The 24,224-nt window shown below is 42.8% G+C and overlaps 1 protein-coding gene and 1 pseudogene across 1 annotated transcript; both read right to left on the bottom strand.

Moving 5' to 3' along the window:
• Nucleotides 1-95: 95 nt before the first annotated feature.
• On the bottom strand, nt 96-23,080 carry GLE1 (GLE1 RNA export mediator). The gene is made up of 16 exons (XM_019728736.2): nt 22,899-23,080; nt 20,817-21,038; nt 15,555-15,665; nt 13,575-13,723; nt 13,310-13,370; nt 12,799-13,053; nt 9,637-9,868; nt 9,047-9,159; nt 8,816-8,885; nt 6,139-6,281; nt 5,849-6,039; nt 5,207-5,336; nt 4,208-4,312; nt 2,976-3,058; nt 2,000-2,063; nt 96-1,276 (listed from the first exon to the last, which is right to left on the bottom strand). Exons 1-16 carry the CDS (start codon nt 22,995-22,997, stop codon nt 1,208-1,210), a joined length of 2,097 nt encoding a protein of 698 aa, XP_019584295.2. The 5' UTR covers nt 22,998-23,080; the 3' UTR covers nt 96-1,207.
• Nucleotides 16,916-19,734, bottom strand: LOC109445990 (cytochrome c oxidase subunit NDUFA4; annotated as a pseudogene).
• Nucleotides 23,081-24,224: the final 1,144 nt, after the last annotated feature.

The following is a 24,224-nucleotide window of genomic DNA, read 5'->3' as shown; positions in this document are numbered from 1 at the left end:
GCTCTACTCGGGCTTGGGCACCACCCTGCCCCTAATGACTGACATGGTTCAAGGTACAGGAAACTGATCAGACTGAAGCATTTGATACCAGCGACGGGTTTTTAGAAATCGAGCTTTATTACTTATTTTTTGGCACCATCGTCAGTAATTCATAGAATAGGTCACTTCAAGCCAAGAGTATCAGGGGATCACCACCGCCCAGAAGCACATCTCACACACGACATTTAGTAAAGAGGAAGAGACCCATGGCCGCTGCCTAGGCAGTCTAAGACAATGACTCTGTCCATCAACAGATCTCGACTCTTATCTGAAAAGCCAAGCTTTGGGTTTTTGTAGTGGCTTTAGTCTGGCAAATCCATCATGATTCGTTAGTCAGAACAAGAAAAGCAACACACAGCAATTCCAGGTCCTCCCTGACATTTTTATTAACCCCTGCATATGGACGCTCCACTCACGTATATTGTGGTCAGCCCTTCCTAAGTCAACCTGGAAAACGAAGGAAGGCGCCTGCCCTGGTTCACACATCCCTAGTCATGCAAGGACCGAATCCCAAATGCAGAGGACAAACAGTGCTTCTCGGTTCCCTGTAACACGTGGGAACAGTCCCAATCCCAGACTCTCAGCTAGCCCTGATGCTATTTAGAACTACGTCCACATCTACATCAGGCACTTCCTCTGAATTTCTAATTATTTCACAAGCTGAGAAAGGCAATGCGACCATATATCCCAGATGTACATGTAAGGATTCGCCTCAACTATTAAATGACACTTTAAAAGGGACCTTATGCATGTTTGCTCTTTGTGGGAACAGGGCAGCAAGAGGGTGGGGGTCGGAGGCGTGGAGTCAGAGTGGTGGGCTCACTTCAGCTCAGAGTGAAATGCTTCAGGTGTTACCTACTTTCTGAAAGTTACTAGAGACGAAACAAAAAATGGGATCGAGGGCTAAACACCTTTCCTTATAATTTTTGCAAAAGTGAGAAAGGCCAAATCCATTTACTCTGTCAGGTGGACCCCTTAAGAAGTCATCAGACCACCTAGATTTTGTGACCCATGAAAATCTCCTTTCCTAGTCACAAGGTGCAGATGTATAAAAATACATATTGGTAGATTTCTAAATCTGGACATGACCCTCCGAAGTCCAGCTGCATTCAGTTGTTTATTATTGCCCCTCTGCAGCAAAATGGTGATGGTCGGCGATGCAGTGACATCAGGAACGCCAGAAGGAGGCAGTCAGAAAACCCTTGGGGACAGGAATCTCCTTGCGCTGCAAACATTTCTGGTCAAGGAAAGATGAAGAAAACAGAATGATTTTCTGATAACATTGCTTCTAACACAACAGTGGGAAGGAACTTTGAGGACCAGCAAGTTCAAGTTCCACGGAACAAGGGTCAGCAAAGGACAAAGTGAGTGAGACTAACAGTTGTGGGTAAGACTTGTGCTTGTGCAGGCCTGCAGCAGAGGACGAGAGCTAGGCTATTTTCACGCCTGTCCTACTCTCGTCTCCCACAACCTGGCCTCATCTTTCACTCTGGTTATTTTTCCAACTGGGCTACCAGAAATTGGAAGTCAGTGGGCGGTCTTGGCTGACATACCACAGAGTTCTGAGTTATTTGTCAAAACGAACCTCGTAAAAATTTCAGCACTGGGAAACACGAGAGGAGTCTGGCTGACAGTGCAGTCTGTGCTCATGGAGAACAGTTCCCCAGACCTGAGACTGAGAAAGGCACCTTGGCCAACTTGCCCAAAATGCACTGGTGAGACAAGAGCCATTACAGAGGTTTTACTCATCTCTTAGGGTAGCTTCCCCACAGGTGTAAGGACAATGACACGTAGGAAGGAAATGTGGTAGCCCTTAAGGTTAAAGGGGAATTATGGCCCAAAAGGTAGGGTTTAGAAAAATCCAGAGGAAGAGACTGCAGTCAGAGAATCTGGAGATCCAGACACAGGTGCACGTGAGGCCAACTACAGTTTGGGACGTGTTGGTCTCAGGGCATCTTACCTCCAAAAACTGCTTGAGGCGTATGAAGGAACCCATCTGTCCTGAGCTCGTGATGGCTTCAATCCTATAGGGAGAAAAGTCACACCTATGATTTGCATCTTTTGGAAAGGAGTTAGGTACACTGTTGATCTGAGGGAAGTAGATCAGATGACTCACAGAGATGCCTTCTAGACTAAGGATGCCGTCGCTCTCCAAAGGTTCCAGCCTTCTTTTCAAACAAGGGAGTAAAGGAAAAGAGAGCACTCTTCCTTTCTGGGGTCTTTGTGATCAAGTGGGATGGGGGTTGCCAAGGCCTATTCCCCCACTTGAAATGCCAGTGAGTTGAGAGGGATAAGAAGGGTACGTAAAAATGAATGCCACACAGTGTCAAGTAAACTGGTTGATAAGTCAGTTTCTCCAACTGATTTATCGAGGGGGTTTCACTCCTTGGTTTAATTCATAACTCCAGGTAATTACCACCCCAGATTATCTGGGGAAGTTTGCAAAAGAATAGAGTTTAAAAAACTGTCAGGTATCTAAATCCAACATCTACCTAACTTGTCTTTTTTCATTTAGCTAACAGTATTTAAGAGAGCCTCTTATTAGAGTTCAAAAGTGTTTATTCAAATATCAAAGAGGAGAAGCACGGGAGTAGAAGACGTTACACTTAATACAAGTGTTTTTGTTTGTTGGTTTTTAAATTTTTTTTTTAATTGGGGAATATTGGGAAACAGTGTGTTTTCCCAGGACCCATCGGCTCCAAGTCAAGCCCTTGTTTTCAATCTAGTTGTGGGGGGGCGCAGCTCACTGGCACATGTGGGAATTGAACCGGCGACCTTGGTGCTATGAGCACTGCGCTCTAACCAACTGAGCCAACCGCGCCCCAATACAGGTGTTTTTAACCGAGTCACAAACAGCTCGTAACTGCACCCAGGGGTATCTGATGTCATGAGTTTTACCCACCGAATCCCTGGGGTCTGCTCAACAGGTCGAGTACCTGGGGAAGTAGTCCTCTCTGATGAGAAGTATCATCTTCCAGAACTGGGCCTGATACTGCTTCATGAGGGCATTCCCACACACCTAGAGGGAAAGGCAGGCATGGTCAGAGCAGAGAGTGGATATTCGCACGTACAAGACATCCAGCAGCACCAGCAGTTCTCTGCCTTGCACGCCTATCAAGAATTTCAGTCACAATGCCACTTAGTGAGCACCCAAGGCAATGAATAGAAAAATCCAACTTTCTTCCGAAGTGCTGTTCTGTATTTAACCAGCCTGCCAGGTAGCCAGGTGCTTCAGAAAATGTGAACCAAACTTAATGAACTCTTCTTTGATTCTACTGAGTGGAAGCCTTTTAGGTCTGGCACACCTCTCAACCTTAGTTAGCGAGTATTCAGAATGCCACTTGGGTTCTCAGTGATTCAGGATCACTGTTCATGTCCTGTGACTTCAGGAGTTGTCAGGTGTCCAGAAACTATTGGCATTATAGGCCAAATGGCCCCAGATTTGCTATGGCATGTGCCTTTTTTCTTTAAGAAGTGTGTCCTTTTCCCAGAAGCCCTTAGCCCTACCCTATAGTGATGGTCCCTTATAGGCAGAGAGGACTGTAAGAGCCTTCTGGACGAGGGTGATACCTGACCCACGCTGGTTAATCATATTTTCTATCCTGGGAATTAGGAACTGCAATGGTGGGACAACAGTGCCCCTACACTGGGTGACCACACTGAGGCTGAGGGACATAGCCCAGAGTGGGCATTTATCTTCTCCACCGTGCACAGAGAACTAGAGGTAGTTGGCCTACAGAGCAAGAAAGGGGCAACTTTCAGGAAGAGCATATAGGAAAGACCATGTGTCCCCAGAGAGAGACTCTCGGTGCCTGGTGACATCCCAGTTCCTGGTTCCAGGCCCTCAGGAGATTCAACTGTACTCCTCCCTTTGGTCCTGGGGGTCACTTCTCTCTCCCTAAAACAAATTCTCCTTTTTACTTGTGCTAGGATGTCCACTTTTTTGTTCTTTACAATGAGAAGACAGACATCCACACAGAGAAGGAAAAGTAAAGTGGGAAGAGAAATCCAAAGCTAGCTTTGTCTTAGGGCTCAAGAGAGAATCTGATAATGGACCCTAATGCTGTTTCCCAACACCTCTAATTCTGTCGCTTCCCCACTCGTGTCAGGCAGTGGCCCAATGCTGCTTCAACCACTGGCTCTCTCATGGCACATCTGCATTACATACCTCCAAGAAGTCAAAGAGGAGGGTGGCTGTCACATCTGACAAGGGCTCCATGTTTAATATCTGTGCCAACCAGCGCCAGCCATGATTTAAGCCATGAGGATGAATCTGGGAGGAGAGAGACTTGGTCATGATTTGATCTCATTTTGTTCAGAGATCTAAACTCCCAATGTTGTCATCTAGCCATTACCAAGTGGATGTGAACCCCCAGTTCACATACCCTAAGCACATGCCGCAGGGCGTAAACAATACAAGCCAGGCAAATTCTGTGTTTAAATGCTCCAACACAGTGGGACCTACACATTCTTTCCAGGATCCCTACAATACACACCTGTCAGCTTCAATTTCGGGGATTCTATTGGCCAACAGTTACCCTAATAGACTGTTATTTATCGTCTGGGTACCTCAGCACAGAACCTGGGACACAGCAGGTGCACAATAAAAAATTCCTGGATTCACTCAACAGATTCCTTTCTCTTTAGGTCTCCAAGTTCGTGAACTTCTCATTTCGCTAATCTGTATCTCTTGAGAAAAGAATTGGTCTGGCAGGTCAAAGCCCTGGACCCCAGCCGCGGTCCTGTCATTGTCAAGTGTGTATCACTACAGCTTGCTAAGCCTCCATCTGTCCATCTGTGAGTAAGGTATGTGACCTAGATGGCCTCTAAGGCAACCAACTAGGTCTAATATGACAAATTCTTGCTCTTCTATTAAAGTCTGCTAACTTCAATGACTGACTTACAACAGACTGTCATCTGATAGACTCTTTTATAAACACAGTTCCTTAAAGCCTCAGCTGCGTCGGTCACCGAACAAATGGTTCTGATGATCCAGAAGCTTCCTAATAATCACCACCAGCTTCGCTAAGGCTACCTATGAAGCAGCAGCATACTTCAACTCATCATGCCACTAGATGCCCTCTCTGAAAGAAGGGCACTGCTTCCTGCAGACAGAATGCCATTAGGGCCCGACCTCGCACCGCTGGCAGGCAGCCTTTGCTACTACCTCTTGCTGCTTTCCATAGGGCCACCGGAGCTGGATGATGGCAGCGTAGAGGCGGATCATGCCAGACATGCGTTTTAGGAAGTTGTCCTGCTGCTCCACCTTGGAATCCTTCACCTGGTAGCCCAGCATCCTATGTGGGAAGAAACACTTCAGTGGGACAAGGCCAAAGTGAGGGTGACAAATCCAAGATTACTTTTCACGGCGAGAAAGAACAATATCTCAGTATTAATACATCATTACATATTATTACATGTGTACAATACTTGGTTGAGAACACTGATATCCATTATCAAATGTGTGTACCATATAAGCCCTGCGAGGTAAACTCACAGGTCATACGTATCATTCATGAATAAGGAAGATGATGCTCAAAGAGGTGACACGATTACCCAATAGTGCGAAGCTATTAAATGACAAAGCACGGAGAAAATTCCAAGACCCCTGGATTCTAGATCCAGTATTCTTTCCACTAAACTCTATTGATCATTGGCACCTAAGTCCAAATTCCAACAGCTGTCCAGTTTGCATAGAACATTCAAGTCTGATAGAACATTCACAGAAAAGCTGTGAGAAGGAGGAATACAAATTCTAGTCCTATTTCATGAATCGGCCCAGGGCCAGGAAGGAGAAAACCGACTTCACCTCTGATAGTCTTCCAAAGCCATGCCCTCCTTGAAAGCCGGGTAGAACGGAACGGAGTACGGACACTTCTTGTGCAGATGTGCAAGAATGAGGTCCCCCACTCTCGGGTGCAGCTCCCAGATCCCAGACGCCACCACTGCGATGGGGAACGCTGCTTCATGATGAGAGGCCACTTCCTCCTCTCCTTGTTTCTGGGAATACAGAGATGGGGGCAGGTGAACACTCCTCGAGAAAGGCTGAATGGTTGTGCGCCAGCCTCTTCCCACACCTCTGGCAACCGATTTTCTCACCACAAATTTCTCCGCCAGTTTGTACTGGACGAAGTCCAGGCCGTGTGGGTTCAGTGTGACGGATACAGAGCGTCCACCAGATTGAACAGGTTTTCCAGAGAGCAGGCTGTGGATCTTGTCAAAGATCTCCTTCAGCTTTGAGCCTGGGCACGAGAGAGAGAACTTAGAAGACACAAGTGCAGATCAATCTAGTTTCACCATTGTCATAAATACAGAAGGACTCTCCATATAGCCAGCTGTGCGGCCCTCTGGAAGTTCAGAGTCTAAGACCAAATTACTGATGCAGAGAAGGAAACGACAATCAAATACATGCTGTGAAGGATGCAAAAAGTACGTGAGAACACGGTACTATTTCAAAGGAATTCCTTAGCTGGGAATGAACTGATTCTGAAATTGGCACATCAAACAGAAGGATGAACAGTATGGAAATAAGTGTTGACTTGTTACAGATCCCATGATGTCCCTAATGGAGTCATTGGCACGTCTAGGAAAAACCTCCTGGAGGATCTCCGCAGCTCACAATGGTCCCCCCGCTTTCTGAGGCCTGCCTTCCTCCATCCTCAGAGACACAGAAGTGGGTTCCCGGAAGCTATATGTGTATGGAAGCTCCTGTGTGCCGCACCCCCCACATTGGCTACAGGTAGATTAGGGCAATCTAACTGAGTCCATCAGCCAACTGATGGAGTCACTTCCTTGGAGTGGCTGGCCCTGCAACTCCTACACTTGTGAGCAGTAGGACCTTGCAATTGCCACATGGACCAAAGAACAACAGCCTATAAACTAAGAATGGAGATGTACAGAGGGAAGACAAGATGAGAGAGAAAAGGGTCCTAAAGTTTCTAGCTCTAGACACCTAACGCCATTCCTGCCATTACGTTCTGTGAAATGTGTGTCTTTGGGACAAAGGCTTGTGTGTGTGTGTGTGTGTGTGTGTGTATGTAAGAAGATCTGAATTAGTTTCCATTACTTTCTATCAAAATTTAAATTCATACAGTGTCTCCAGCTTAGGAATACCCTGCCAAGTTCCTCATTACTCTAAGTAACGTTATCCTAATTAGATGTGGAGAATGAAACAGAGGAGGCAGTCATGGGGAGGAGTCCCAGGTTTCCGGCTAAGGTGACGGAGTAGATAACGGCGCTATTATTACTTAGTGCAAACCGGATAAAAAGCAAGCATAAGGAAGATGATGCATTCAGGTCTGAACACATTAAACTTGAGTATCTGAGAGCCATCTAGGCAGAGGTGTCCCTCAGGTAGCTGGACCTGCAGAATCTGAGGAATGAACCAGAGATAGAGTTGGGAGCCATCAGCACTTAGCTAATATTTGAAGCCATGGGGGTATGAAAAATGAGAAGTGAGGGGTGAGAGCAAATCCCGAGGAAACACCTACAGTTGAGGTCGCGGTGGGAGACGGAGGAGCCCACAAAAGAGAAAGAGAGGTAGGAGGAGAACCTGGAAATTAATGCTCCATAGAAGCCAAAGGAGCCGAGTTTCAGAAGAAAGGATCAACGGCACCAAACGGAAATACAAGGAAGACCAGAAAATCCTTACAAGATGTAGAATCAAAGGAAACATATTTTAGGATGTGAGTGACTCAAACATGTTTAGAGGGAAAGGAACCTATAAAAGGGAGTAATTTTGCAGAAGACAGGAGAGAAAGGCAATAAATGATGAGGCAACATTTTGAAGGAGATGGGAGGAGATGGGAACAAAGGCGGAGGCAGAAGGGTAACCATGGGCCAGGACACCTCATCCTTTGAAACAGGAGACTAAGAGGTAAATACAGCTGTGTACAGGTGGAAGGGGCAGACATCGGAGGACCTCACACCTGACGTGGTCTCGATTTCCTGATGAAGGCGGAGGCAAGGTTATCTCCGGTCAACTGAGGAGTATAGACTGAGGCTAAGCCTGAGGAGGGCGGGATGGCTGTCAAGTCACCGCTCCCCACTGCTGCTGTTGCTATCAAAGGAAATGGCACTTTAAATTCCAGAAAGTGCTACGTATTTATTTATTTATACCTTGCCCTATTCCAGAAAGAATTTCAGGCAGCAAAGTGCTATGTAAGTTCTATCATATAGCCTCTCAAAGGCAGAAACTGCAACTTTCCTGTGCTTTTTAGGCAGCAAGTTAACGGGGGGAACTGGGACCCCCTATGTCAGAGCAGCTTCCCAGCCACCTGGCAGCCATCTGTAATTTGGAGGCTCCCACATCTAGAGCTCTATAAAAAATGAACCTCTGTTTCTAGAGAAGAGGAAGAAGGGTCTTTCCCGTCTGGCTCCTATTCTCTAAATCTCGGTCTCTGGGGAGAAAAGGCAGGCTGTTGAGTCTGAAAGAGCGAATGTAGAACAAAAGCAAATACAAGTCACATCCTAGGTTCCCTTAGTGATGTCTCCCGCAGTAACTGTGAATTTTAGGTAAGAGCCATCCTAAACAATTTACTATTAATATATAGCTTATCTTAAAAAAAATGAGTCAACAAACATAACGATTACCTTCTATGTGCAGAAGAGGAAACAAGAGTAAAATAGGATGCATATGACTTACACACACCTGAGCCGCCTGTCAACACTTGTTCGAACATACTATTTATAGGAACCTTACAGACAAGTAGATCTGGACTCTTAAAAAGATGATAAAATGAAGTGAAGGGCCATGTTCTAAGCTCCTCCGACTAACCTGCAATGGTAGAGATCTGGCTCACGGGAATGGTGGCTGCCTTCTGAAGGTCCATCTTTATCTTTTTGGCCTGCCACAAGAGAACAGCAAGAAGGCAGACAGTGCTCTGAGAAGCCGAGTAGCTGCCATTAGGATTAGGGAATGTGACCCGCTAGCTGCATTGCTTTGCAAAGCGAGGCTGTTCAGAGCACCATTGGACCCAGGCAATTCCCAGCTTACACCCCTTCCTACCTGACTGTCTTTGCTGCTGGTCAGTCCCTCACAGGCCAGCACGCACTGGTGGGAGGCCTCCTGCAGCTGCTGGTACCACTGCATTGTACTGTCCTGCACCTTCACCTGGAGGTCTGAGGAGAAACAGCTGTGTTTACTGAACGTGGTATGAGTCAGGTATGGTTCCAATCACCTCCTGTGTGTGTTAAGTGTTTTTACTGTTACAATAACCCCATGAAGGAAATACTGTTATTATCTTCGTTTTATAGACAAGGAAACAAACAGGGAAAGGATAAGTAATTTAACGGAGTCACATTGCTAGGAAGCAGAAAAGCTAGATTACCACTGATCTGGCTCCAAAGCTGGCATTCCCAGCCATTATGCTATATTGATTCTTATATATGAAGTCCTCATGGAAAGTGTTGGAATCTGAAGTCAGGCTCCATGTCAACCAAAACTAAATGTAATTCCGTAAAAGTACTGACTTTTACATTAGGCAAAAGTTCTGGCAAATTGTCCTGTTGCTGAACATAATATTCAGAACACACTCTTGTTCTTTTCACTCTGAAACTTATACCAAGTTAAAGGATCGTACCCACACGGAAACTTACCTTCCTTCTGTTTCCCTCCTGGGACCTGGCTGGGCGCGGGGGACTCTTTGTGGACCTCTGGGCCCTGCTGCACCTGTGACTCCTGTCGCTTGGCCTGGGCCTCCTCTTCATCCTGCCTCCTCTTGTCTTCAGAGGCCCTGGCGATCTCCTGCTGTAAGTTCACCAGGAGGTCCCGCATTTCCTGCAGCGCTCTCTCAGCTGCAGCGTGGTCCTCTGCCGAGGGAAAGCCGTTCTGTCAGGGTGACAGAGGCAGGGCTTAGTGGTTATGCCCCAGGCACCCTGCAGGCTGAATCATACCTCACATTTCCAGAATTGGAATTCTTGCACCAAAGGAGTACCAGTCATCAACATGATGATGCCTACACTTTGCCGTTCTCTTAAAGGTGATACCAAGTTACCACCTTTTAAAGGTAATACCAATTTACCATCACATCTACTGACCAACACTGGCTAGATAATTTTTTAAAAGCCTGTGACAATACTCTAAATAAAAATGATACTGTGTTTTAACTTGCATTCCACATATTAATGGTGACTTTGAATTTATTTTAAAATCTATTAGAAAATTATATTTGTGCTTTTACAAGCTGCTTAATCCTGTCCTTTGCTCATTTTTCCATTAGTGTAATGGTGGTAAAAAGAGTGATTTACTTATTTTTTCCCCACAAATTGCAAAAGCTCTCTCTGTATTAAGGACGTTAAATTTTGGTCTGCTGTATATGTTACAAATATGTTTCCCAACTTGTCACCTGTCTCTCACTTTTATGCACTCATACCTACTGACCTTTCCACTATGACTTCTGTTTTTGTTGCTCTGCCTACACGGAATCCATACCTTTATATAATTCAAATATTCACCAATTTTTCCACCACTGAATATGGCTTCTTCCTGTTTGTCTCTTTTCATTTTTACATTTAAACATTCAAGAAACATGAAATCAATAAGATGAAAGAATGGTACAAATTTAATCTTTACTTTTATAATCCATCTTTACACCACTGATTTGAAATGACAACTTTATATTAATTACCTACAAAAAACCTTGTCTCTTTCTGGGCTTGCTATTCTGTTCCACTAACCTTCCTATCTCTGCCTAGGCAAGAAGAACCTGCTTTAACTGAAGTGTTAGGAAACGATTTTATATTTGATAATGCAAGCCCCCGAACACTAGGTATCTTTTTGAAACAGTCCAACATAATCCTTTATTAGAATTTCACTAAATGTATTGATTAGGGCAAATTTGACAGCCTCCTTTAATGAGGCTTCAGGAACACGGTAAATCCTTCTGTTTATTCAAGCCACATTTTATAAATTCAATAAAGCTTTACACTTTTCTGTATGTAAAGCACATCCATTTCAGGCTAGTATAGGTATTTTCTATGAGGCTAGGTATTTTATATTCCACCATATTTTTAACTCTTTTACCAGAAAATTTCTAATTTTGACCACATAACTAGTCTCATTAAAAAATCCAACAGTTTCCAGTTTGGGTTTCAATGTAGACAATCATATTGTCATCAAATAACAATAATTACAATTCTTCACTTAAATATTGACTTTGTTTTTATTGCCTTGTATTGGCTATGACAATATTGAAGAACAGTGACAATGTGGTATATTTTTTATTTCTTTCCCAACTTTAATGGCGTATCTGAAATATAGTCTTAGATGGATGCATACTCTTTACCAAGTTAATGAGGAATGCATTTTTATTCTTAGTTTACTATAAGTTATTTTTTAAATCAGGAAAGGACGTCAAATTTTAGCATATATTTTTACATCTGATAACATAATTTTGCTCCCTTATTAGTGAAATGAGTTTCATGAATAGATTTCGTAACAATTGAACCAGCTTTACATTATTCTTAGAATAATACCTCTTTGGTTAGAGTGCATTACTCTTTTGAGGCATTGATAAATTTGAGTTCCTTATCTTTTATTTAGAGCTCTGCTCATAAATGAGATTCCATATAAGTCACTCTGACACGCACGTTAGTGTGCTATTTTGTCAGAATTTGACAATTAGAATTATAAAATAAAATGAATGCAGAAGAAGCTCAGCATCATTTCCTGTGGTCTGCACTATACACATGTTCCATCATTTTGCCTATTAAATCAACGAGGCCTCTCATTTTAATCCATCTCGTCCCAGGTAGTGGAAGAGAAAAAAAGTTGTTTTCTACAGGAAATTCCTAAGTTTTCTCTTTTAGATATTAAAATGTATTATAAAGCTACATCAATTAAAATAAGATGATCCTAGTATAAGAATAAAAACACATATCAAGGAAACAGGAAAGCGTATTGAGAAAGAGCTCCCAGGATAGTATTTAGTGTGACAAGGTATTTATAAATCAGGAGAGAAACATGGGGGTAAAATAGTAAGAATATTTAAAAAAATAATCTCACACCACCAATCATCAAATAACTTTTAGATGGATTAAATGAGGGGAAAAACCAAATTTCTTTACATCAAAAATGTCGGGCAGCCGGTTAGCTCAGTTGGTTAGAGCGCGGTGCTCATTTTTATTTTTATTATTGGGGACTATTGGGGAACAGTGTGTTTCTCCAGGGCCCATCAGCTCCAAGTCAAGTTGTCCTTCAATCTAGTTGTGGAGGGCGCAGCTCAGCTCCAAGTCCAGTTGCCATTTTCAATAATAAGCATGTTTTTTTCAATAAATTTTGGTATGGTTATATGTTGAACGTATCCAATTTTATCGGTTCATCAAATATTTATTGACTACCTACCATGTGTCAAGGCAATACTTGCAGCTTTTAAATATTTTAATAATCATAGTAATTACGTGTTCAAAATACAATGTTAACTGAAAAAAGCAATATACGTTTCTGTAAGGTTTTCATTTTTACGATAAGCACAGCAGGCATGCAGGATATATTACTGAACGAACTAACATTATTTCACAATCAGAAGAGACAAATATTTTTTTTTAACCTACGGATACTCTATAGCTATATGAGTCCAGTTTGGGATGGGGCTAACACACATACCCTGTCAGAAAAGAAATACAGTGTTAACAGTGGTTATTTCTATCTAGGTAAAGAGGTGATGAGAGATAATAAACAGGATTATATTTAGCTCAAGTTTGCCTTTAAGGTTCTCCGTTTCAAAGACAGAAGATGGAGCCCCCCGGGCGCCCCCTCACCTCAGAAGTGGCCCGAATGATGCCCGAGATGAGGCCACACAGCTGGTTGCCCCGGGTCCGGAAGGCAGACAGGTCCACCTTGAGCAGGTCTCTGGGCTGGTCCGAGGAGTCCAGCTGCTGGTTGAGCTGCAGCATCTCCTCCTGCAGGGCGTAGAGGCCGCGCAGGCGGACCTGGCCCTCCTCCTTCCGGAGCCGCGCCAGCTCCACCTGCCTCAGGCGCTGTTGCTCTGCCTCCCGCAGCTTCAGGTTGAGAATCTACAGAGAGGGCTGTCAAGTTACTCCTCTCTGAGGGGCTCCTGGGCTCTCTTTCTACATTCCTGAGTCCTGGGCAGGGGTCGGAGGGGGCTACATATTTTCACAGATGGGCCAGAGCAGGAAAAGGAATGCCCAGTGTCAGTCACACAGAGGCATGACATGGGCCAGGTCCTCCGTGACTGGCTGCCAGAACCTCTCTTCTGGCAGGTAACAGCCAGACACCGAGACACCCCCACGGCTTCTCCCAGACTCTGACCTTGGCTCTGTGACGATGCTCAGCTTTTAGCTTCTCTTGATGCCCCAGGGCTTCTCTGGAACTGAAAGAGGAATAAATGGCAGGGAGACAGTCAGGGATGCTTCCTGACACGGGTTCACCTCTCCCCGAAGCCTCCCACTCTTTGTGATACGCTGGCCATCTTTCCAGGGTGGGTCAGTTTTCTGGGTTCTGAGCCTCTCCGGCTCTTTTGATACTTACGGACTGACCAGGCCCACATTCCCAGCCATAACTCAGGGAAACTGACCTCTTCTCCATCACTTCCTGTAAGTCCTGGAATTCTTTATGATGCTTCAGTTCCTTCCGTTCATCAAACCGCTTCAGTTGTTCACATGCCATCTCAGACAGCGCTCGGACCTTCTTCTCCTGCTCCTCCTGCCACTGCCTTAGGCCCTCCTGAAAAGGATCAGCAGCTGCTCTCTGGACTCCATGACCGCCTCGGTCATTTCGCCGGGTGGGATACACTCCCATCAGTCTTAATCCCATCAGAGATACTCAAGGGCATGGAATCACCCGCATGCTTCTCAGAACCTCTGTTCAGTCACCTCTCCTCTGGGTTGATCTTTAAATTCAGCTGTTCTGGAAAGCTCTTCCAGTTTGCCCCATGAGGTTATAAGCTAGGAAGGGCCACGTATTTACCAACATCTATCCAATAGCCTTGTACTTCTAACCTTTCATCTTGAATATTCTTATGAGGGTTTTGGGATAATCTACAGAAATCCTTATTCTAATTCCATAAACATGCTATGCACATTTTCATCTCACTCCTTTCCCCATGTTATTATCTCTGCCTAGATTCTTCCCCCGACCTACACTTAGGAAAGTCCGTTTCCTTTACACCTAAAGGTATCAGGTATTTTATTGATTATTCATGACTCTACTCACATATGGTTTTTAAGGGCAATTTGACATTTTAACTACCAAATTTTATGTATATAGCCTTTGACTCTAGTTCCACTTTCGGAATGTATCCTGAGGAAATACTTGCATATGTGTACAAAGATATACGTACAAGGATGTTCACTATAGCCCTGCTGACAGTGGCAATAAACTTGAAATAATTTAAATTAGCCGGGGAAAGATTAAACATATTACAGTGGGCCATACTAGACAGTACGCTGCAACCTTTAAAGAGGATAAGATACTATATATACTGGCATGGAGATATGTCAAAATGTTTTGTTAAGACATTATGTTATTATATTTTAAATATTATTTTAAAGCTTCCAGTGCAAGAAGGCAAATTTAACACAAGCATATATATCATCTCCCCTGAGACTCTGTTTAAATAAGAGCTGGGAAGGAAAAAAACATTCAACAACAGAGAGCACATGAGGGAGATCACATGCAGGGGACAACTTTCTACATACTTCTTCTGGAAGGTAGTCCATGGCGGAGTGGTGATTGACAGAGCAGAGCTGGGGAAAGCCAAGGGCATGGTCGGTCGGTCTCTCTCTCCCTCTCTCTCTCTCTCTCCACCTCCACTGCTACCACCCTAGTCTAAGCAACCATCACCTTTTTTTTCTTCAGTGCCAAGGTAAATGCTTTAATGAGTGTTGCTATCTTTCCCTCAGATTATAACAGTCTTCTAACTATATTTTATTTATTTCTCTTGTTTACTTTGGTCTCTCCCCACCATCAGGTAAGTTCTATGAGGACATGGATTTGCGTCTACTCTGTCCACTGTTTTATCCACACCTAGAAGAGAATCTGGCACATAAACGCTCAATAAATATTTGTTGGCTCAGTAAATAAATGAATGAGGATAGATGCCAGAAGACTTTTACTTTATAAACTCCTGTACTCTTTCAAAAATTTTACAAAAGCATGCATTGCTTTCCTAATAAAAAAATAATAAAGTCAAATAAATTAATTAAAATAGTGCTATTCTTTTCCCAAGCAGCTGTTAAGGTCCATCTTCTCAGTATAACCTTATCTCACAACCTCAGATCATCTTCAAATTTTGGAGAAGCAAATGGAAACCAGGAAAGCCTAAGTGATTTTCCCAAAGCACATGAAAAATGGAAGAGCGTGGATTTGAAACCAGATTTAACTTCAGAGAGCTTTCCCTTGACTGCTACATGATATCATCTCCCCAGAAGAATCGGGAGCTCCTAGCCGGTGAGACACAATGATGCGTATACAGCGGGCACTCAGAAACCCTGAGGAACTGCACTCAAATATGGCTCCCGAGGGTCAAGCTTGCCGTGCTCCATGGGTCACTTACTGTTCCTTTCATTCTGTGTACCAGCTCATACATTCGGATGCAGCCTTCCACTCTGATCCCCCTGGAGGACTGAAGTACCATGGGCTCTGCATGCTGGGACTCAGGTCTGTCCTGCACAGACAGAAGGAGGAAAAAATAAGCTTTTAAGGAAGTACAGTTGGTGTTTTCCCTTCTAGACAAAAAACACATCCCTACTTAGGAAGAACATCTAACAACAACAACAAAACAAATTAGGTTAGACCAAGTATGCTTTTCATGACATCGACCTTGTTCTAATTGTTTTCCTTAAGAAATTGAAGTTTGTTGCATTTGGAGCATTTCTTTTCTTTTTTTGCTTTTCTGCTTTCTTGTTTGTTTTGATCTGCCCAGCAAACTTCTCCCCCTTTCTTCTCATAAGGGTCCACTTGTGCTAGGTTGGTTTGGATGGAGCAACCCCAAGCCACATCCCCAATTCTTCCTCCCTCCTTGCCTCAGGGGTAAGCCTGTGACCAGCTGGCAATAAAAGTCCTCTAGTCCCTGTAGCCAATACCGACTTTAGCAATGAGGCTTATGAGACACACTAGGCCAGAGTCCACCTTTGGATTTCTCTGATGGGGTTATCTGGGAAGGCCTCTTCTTTTGGGGATGCTAACCTAAGAAGACATGTGTCTACAGCTACCAACAGCCATCTTGCCATATAGAGTGTATCTGGAAAATGAAACCAAGAAGAGGCAGGCAGAATTGAGAGATGGAGAAGCAAAGCCCTATGTCTGGGTCACTGGCTCACGTCAGCAATAATGTCAAGCAGAGATATACAGAGGGTCTAGATCTAACCAATTCCAAATGTACTCCTCATCTTCCTGGTTACAGGAGCTAATTAACATGAGCTAAACTGTACCCCAGTTTAACCATTCATCTGTTGAAAGACATTTAATTGTTTCCAATTTGGGGATATTATAAATAAAGCTGCTGTGAACACTGGTGTACAGATTCTTCTTATGTGAAGGTAAGTTTTGATTTTTGGGGGAAAAATGCCCAAGAATGTAATTGCTAGGTCATCTGGTTAAGTGCATAGTTTTTAAGACACTGCCAAGCTGTGTTCCCAAGTGGCTGTATGTACCATCCTACTTCCCACCCCAAATGTGTAGGAGATCCAGATTCTCCCCATCACTGCCAGCATTTGGTGTCACTACTTTTTATTTTAACCATTCTGATACTTGTGTAGTACTATCTCATTCTGGTTTTAATTTGCACTTCCCTAATGGCTAATGACGTTGAACATATTTTCATGTGCTTATTTGTCTTCTGTATATTGTCTTAGGAGAAATGTCTGTTCATATCTTGCCAATTTTCTAACTAAAGGGTTAAAAAGCAGATTTTTTTTTTTCAAGTTTCAGATATTTATTTATCAGTGTAAACCCCAACTTAACACACCAACATGATTTTGTGCGTTTAGAGGGGAAATATTTCCTGGTTAAGTGGAAAATTGTACGGATGGCTTCTGGAAGACTTTCATTCTAAGCAGCTTTTTAGTGAAACATTTCATTTAGAAGTCTGGACCTTCTTTCTTCAGTTTGCTGTAATCTACATTCACTGAGTAGAACTTGTATTACTGATTGGGACCCATTTTGTTCCAGGGTTCTGGGTTATTCTTTTTATCCCAACAGACATCTGGATTGAACAATGCCAGGCGCATGACATATAGCGCTGCTCCAGTGCCTCCAGCTCCAATAAACACAAAAGGGGGATCAAGCTTGGATGCTCCTTAGCCTGACCGATGATTTGGCGCAGCACGGTTGCGGCAGTGGGCTGGGGTCCCCAAGCCCAGAAAAACAAAACTACGAGGCCCAGGGATAGGTCAGGTTGTTGTTTTTTTAACCTTTGAGTCCTGAGAGTTTTTTATATATTCTAGATACAAAACCTTTGTGAAATATGTAGTTTTACAACTATTTTCTCCCAGTCAGTCACTTGTCTTTTCATCTTCTTCACAGGGTTGTTCATTTTGATGAGGTTCAATTTGTCCATTTTGCCTTTTATGGATTGTGTTTTTGGTCCCAAAACTAAAAATTCTCCACCTAGCCCAAGGTTCTAATTTTGTTTCTGCCTAAAAGTCTGATTGTTTTACATTTAAGTTGGTGATCATTTTGAGTTATTTATGTAAGATGTGAAGTCAGACTGAAATTCATTTTTTTGCCTAGGATGTTCAATTGCTAGAAATAGTTTTTTTAAAGATGAAGACTAATATTTTTAGAGATGAAGACTAATATTTTTAAAGATGAAGTGCTAAATATAAACTAAAACCTAAACTTTGTATGTATAGAACCATGCAGTTTTTATAATATGAATAATCACCTATCCTATATTACTTTTTAGGGCTACTATTTACTGTATAGCAAGTTCATATTTGTTGTGAATAACTCTTGCAAAGACACTTCTCAAAAGAAGGCAGCACATGAAAAGATGCTCACCATCAGTAATCATTAGAGAAACGCAAATCAAAACCATCGTGAGACACCATCTCATACCCACTAAGATGGCTATTAGAACAAACAAATCTAGAAAATAACCAAGTTGGTAGCGTTGTGGAGAAACTGGAAGCCTTGTACACTGCTGGTAGGAATGGAAAATGGTGCAGCTGGTGTGGAAAACAGTATGGCAGGGCCTCAAAAAATTAAACATCAATTACCAGATGATCCAGCAATTCCACATCTGGGTATATACCCATAAGAACTGAAAACAGGTACTTAAAATAATACATGTGTTCATAGCAGCACTATCCACAACAGCCAAAAGGTTAAAAGGTGGAAGCAAACCAAGGGTCCAGTGATGGATGATGGATAAACAAAATGTGGTGTACACATACAGTGGAATGTTATTCAGCTTTCCTTAAAAGGAAGGAAATTCTGGGGGGGAAAAAAAGAAGGAAATAAAAAGGGAAGGAAATTCTGACATTTGCCACAACACGGATGAACCTTGAGAACATCGTGCTAAGTGAAATAAGCCAGACACAAAAGGGCAAATATTATATGATTCCACTTATATCAAGTACCCAGAATGGTCAAATTCACTGCGGACGGGCAAAGAACAAAGAACTTTGTCATTGGGAAGCTAAACATGAGGAACATAATCACCTTTCTAGAAAGAGCCTAGTCTTAATTTGTTGGCATAAAAATCTAAAACTTGAAAAAGCACCATAACACAGTTTATCAGAAGGCTTTTTTTCTATTAACTCTTTGTATTTTAAGCCAAACACTACTTTTTATATCTCACTTTGATCCAGAAAGGGTTTAACGCAGCTTACAAAGGAACATAAAATATAACATTAAATATATAAAACTCAGAAAAAATATTAAAAAGAATGAGGCAGGACCGGCCCGGTGGCTCAGGTGGTTGGAGCACTGTGCCCCTAACGCCAGGTCGCCAGTTTGATTCCCACATGGACCAGCGAGCTGCACCCTCTACAGCTGAGACTGTGAACAACAGCTCTCCCTGGAGCTGGGCTGCCTGAGCTGCTGAGCTGCCAGTGCTGGGGGTGGGGTGGGGGTGGTGGTTCGGGGACACAAGGCTCATAATAGCAACACGGGTCAGGGAGCTGTGCCCTACACAACTAGACTGAGAAACAACAGCTTGAACCGAAATGAGGGGGGAGGTGGAAGAAAGGGGGGGAAAAAAAAGAATGAAGCAGATATACATAAATACAGAGATAGAGAAGGAATGGTCTCCAAGGTATGTTGTAAAGTGGAAACAAAAAAAACAAAAAGAAAAAAAAAAAAAGAAAACAAACAAGGTATCCAACAGTATATTCTACCATCTTTGTTTAAAAAAGAAGAGAAAAGAGAACTTGTCCCTGTATATCTGTATACAGTCGTCCCCCTTATCCATGGGGATACGTTCCAAGACCCTCAGCGGATGCCTGAAACCATGATAGTACCAAACCCCACGTAGATTATTTTTTTCCTATACATACACATGTATGATAAAGTTTAATTTATAAATTAGAAACAGTAAGAGCTTAGCAATAACTAATAATAAAATAGAACAACTATAACAATATACTGTAATAAAAGTCATGTAAATGTGGTCTCTCTCTCCAGTAATTTTTATATTTTTCAGTCCAAATCTATTCCTGCAACTGTGTACCCATCCCTCACTAGCAGTAAATAACTTGGTGTCACTCATTTCAAGGGATCCCTTGCTTCATATCCGTTGTCTTGATATAGACTCAATGCTTTCTGGATGCCATCAATCAAAACACATTTTCTGTTTGTGTTTTCTACCCACAAATTTAATGTCTTTTTCATTGTACCTAAACACTTATTAAGCACTATGGCCATAACTTTTGCAGTTTGACGTACAAAACTAGCACACAGTGCTTTTTCCATCTTCAGAATTTCACGGAGAGAAGATTGATTCTTACCACAGGTCTCAGCAATATCAGCATACAATTGTTTCAATTTCCTTATTAAGTCGAGAACTTTCATCTTTTGACTTAGAGGAAGCCCTTTCCAGCTTCTCTGTGGCATCTCCAAATTGCCAACATCACTACTGTTATACTTTGGGGCCACTATTAAGTAAAATAAGGGTCATTTGAACACAAGCACTACAATTCTGCGACAGTCGATCTGATAACTGAGTTGGCTGCTAAATGACTAATGGACAGGTAGTGTGTACAGCATATATACGCTGGACAAAGGGATGATTCACTTCCTGGTTGGGACAGAGTGGAGCTATGTGAGAGTTCACCACACTACTCAGAAAAGTGTGCAATTTAAAACGTATGAATTGTTTATTTCTAGAATTTTCCATTGTGCTCGCTTCGGCAGCACATGTACTAAAATAGAATTTTCCTTTAATATTTTCAGACTGTAGTTGACTGCAAGTAACTGAAAATGCGGAAAGTAAAATCTTGGATAAGGGGGGACTACCGTGTACACACAAACTATTAAAGGCAGGGACAAAACAGAGCCAAAAATAGCATGAAAACTCATACAGAACCAATGACAAGTAGGGTATGTAAATTTTAACAGCATAAGCAAGGTTCATGAGAAAAAAACAATCCAATTGCTCATGACATTAATTACTATTCTTGGTATTAAGAATGGAGGGGAATTACTCTCTGTCAGGCTTTATAAAGTGATATAGTTAGCACTGTCCCTACAAACAGCTACAACAAGCAGCAATCATTATTTTCCCCAGGGTAAGGTCACTGTCCTGTGACAATGTTAAACTATTCAACTTCGCAGCCACCACTGTCTTTTGTCTTCAGCTGATTAAAAGCCTTACCTTGGTTCCATCTGGTGTTGCTGGGGAAGCTGGTGAGAAGGCAATGCTTCCGACGGGAGATGGGGGGACAAATGAAGGTTGGTCTAGGGCTGAAGCAGAGCTAGAGGAGGATGAAGTCTCAGAGGGAGGCGGGTTCTCTTGTGTATGGGGTAGGACATGGTCTACCACCCATCCGGAGTAAGAAGATAGTTTGGGAATAGACATACATTCTTCTAAAACATCCTAGAGAGAAGAAGAGTTGGTTAAGCTCAAAGGGCATGTCAACTGATCTAAGCAATCAAAGATAACCCACTATATGCCTTACTGAAAATCTAAGAAGGCATGCATACCTACATATATACACACATACATTACAAAGACCCAAAGTAATTGTATTAACAATCAGAGATGAAGAGAAAGTACAGTAGTTTCTTGATAATGACCCTATTATACTTTTAGAGTATCAGACTAAATAATCCTAACTACAGAAAAAGGAACAATGCACAAAGACGGTCATTAAAGCATCTGCAAAAGCAATCTAAACCGTTGAAACAAGAACACAAGAAAAAGAACACAAGAAGAAGTTTGAAGTAAAATAGAGTATACACAGTAGAATATTAGCCATTAAAAAATACTGATTGTGAATCTTATGTAATAACATACTTAAAATTTAATTTGAAGTGCAAAAAACAAGAGTATAAACACAGTATGCCTACAATTACATAAAATAAAAACAAATTATGCTACACCAAACAACATGAAGGAAATATACCAGAAGTTATGCTTGGGTAATAATGAGCGACATACTTCTCCTTGGCCTAATTTTCTGTATTAAATGTTTAAATTAACATGTTTATGGAGAACACAGTATACCCGTGATTCAGAGCACTGAGTTTACACCCAGCCTTTCTTGGTTTGAATTCCACGTCTGCATTTCACTTATCTGTATAACCTCGGGCAAGTTACCTATGCTCTCTGTGCCTCAGCACCTTTTGACCCAGAAAGAAGTTTATCCTGAAGATATACTTCCCACAAATTGAAAAGACACGTGCACAAGGTTGCAAATAACGGATTACAACTCATTAAATAAAGAACCCATGAGCCTGTACTGATGTAAATAATTAATGAAACGGGAGACAAAGAAAGCTCTCCCTTATGGTAGAATGCCAACTAACAAATGTAGAAGGAATGATGGATGAAAACAAAAAAAAGACCCACCACCATTTGGTTACATCACACAGGTGACGGATTCAGGCAGAAACATCAATGAATGTTAAGGGTGGACTTCTGATGAGAATAAGGATACATATTAGTGTAATCTTGGAATACCTCCCCACAAAATACGAATTGGATAAGAAGGGGGAAATGATGAATTTTAAATGGAGATATACACCTCTGTGCTTCCTGACGTGAATTACTGCGAACACAGCACCATTTCTGTGATGTTCCTGCCGAGAACGCGTAACCCGAGTACACACCACACAAACCCATGCTGGGGCTCATCCTACAGAAGGTAAGCTATGTATTCTTTAAAATTGCCAAAGACATAAAAGGCAGGGAAATGCTTCAGAACTGTTTCACATCAAAGTCTGGAGAGACAGGACGTTAGCTAGATCACCAGCAACTGGGGAACATGAGCTAAGCCTTTTACCGTCTCTATATCCGCCCCAACGGTCCGACACAGGGCTTTGCAAATCCAGCGACAGTGACCACGCCCCCATGAAACTTTCCAGGTCCGCCCAGTGTCATCTAAAAATTTGGTCTTTTCACTGGCAACAATAGGTTAGGTCATATTGTTCACTGCTAAATCTGGATCTTCTAGCACAAGAGACGCAGAGTCCATTAACTGGCCCTGAGAGGCCAGGGTTGTTTTGACAACATAGGCGGAGGCACCTAACTCTGACTGTGGGTAGAAATGAAACCTTCAGAAAGGGTACCTATGAAATAAGGGGAGTCCCCCCAATGGCTAGAATCGGCGGAGAGGGCAGACACCCTAAGACAGAGTGAGGCACACACAGGAGTCAAGAGACAAATGCGGGTGTTTAGAAAGAACGCACGGGTTCCCGATGCAGGGACACAGCGCCCTCCGAGTCCACTGCTCACCTCGCCCCGCAGCAGCCAGTCGCGGTGGTAGCAGAGGCGACCTTTATCGGAACTGCGCAGCGCCTCCAGGGTCTCCCAGCAGCGACCCTCCGACGGCATGATCGGACCCGCCACTCGTTTCTAGAGCAGCAGCTTGTGACAAAACAAGTCCTCGAATCAGCCACCTGGAAACGGGTACTCGCTTCCGCTTCCGGGGCGCGGATGCAGCGGCGCGGAGTAACACCGCCCCACGGCTGCACGCCCCACTTCCGGCGCTGTGCCTGAGCGCGGGTGTGTCTGCTGCGCGGGGATTTGCTAAAGCTGGAGCCCTGCTGAGGTACCAGACCAGGAGACTGTGAAAGCTGGAACCTACTGATTGCACAGAGTCAAATATGTAATATTGATGAAGGTGTTAAGAAACTGCAACCACCCCCACCCTGCTGGTGGGGCAGCTGCTGTGCAAAACAGTGTGGCAGTTCCGCAGAAAGGTTCGACCTGCCGTTTGACCCAGCAATTCGCCTAGATACCCTGTTTCCCTGAAAATAAGACCTAGCCGGACCATCAACTGTAATGCATCTTTTGGAGCAAAAATTAAGACCCTGTCTTATCTGAGACATATTAATTTTTCCTCCAAAAGATAGCATTAGAGCTGATGGTCTGGCAAGGTCTTATTTTCGGGGAAACACGGTATCTATGTAAAAGAAATATGTGTCCGCACAAAACATGTTGCATGTTCATGGTATCATTACTCATAATAGCCAAAAAGTAGAAACCAAATGTCCAGCTGATGAATGGCTAAATAAAGTACAGTGTGTCGTAAAAATGAAGTAGAAATACAACAGGGATGAACCTTGAAAACGTTATGAAAGTGAAAGAAGCCAGTCACAAGAGGTTACATGCTGTATAATTTCATTTGTGTGAAATGTCTAGAGTGACAAATCCGGAGACATGGAGATTTTAATAGTGGTTGCCAGGGGCCCAGGCGAGGGGAATGGAGAGGGGCTACTAATGAGTATGGTTTTCTTTGGGGGGGGGGGTGATGAAAATGTTCTTAGATAATGGTGATGATTGCACAACTTTGTGAATATATTAAAAACTACTGTATTATACACTTAAATGGTGAACTTTATGATACGTGAATTATATCTCAAGAAAAATATATACAAAGTCTGACAATTAAGTTTGTGAACTTATTGCAATGATGTTGCTAACCTTTTTTGACATCAGAGGGATTATTCATTATGAATTGGTACCAACTGGACGGACAAACATTTAACCAAGTTTACCCTTCGGAAGTGCTGAAAAGGCTGTGTGAAAAAGTTAGACGACCTGAACTTTTCACCAATT

Source organism: Rhinolophus sinicus, linkage group LG04 (assembly GCF_036562045.2).
Source record: "Rhinolophus sinicus isolate RSC01 linkage group LG04, ASM3656204v1, whole genome shotgun sequence".
Classification (NCBI taxonomy): domain Eukaryota; kingdom Metazoa; phylum Chordata; class Mammalia; order Chiroptera; family Rhinolophidae; genus Rhinolophus; species Rhinolophus sinicus.
Note: the sequence above shows the minus strand (reverse complement) of the source record. Positions and strands in the feature narration are given on the sequence as shown.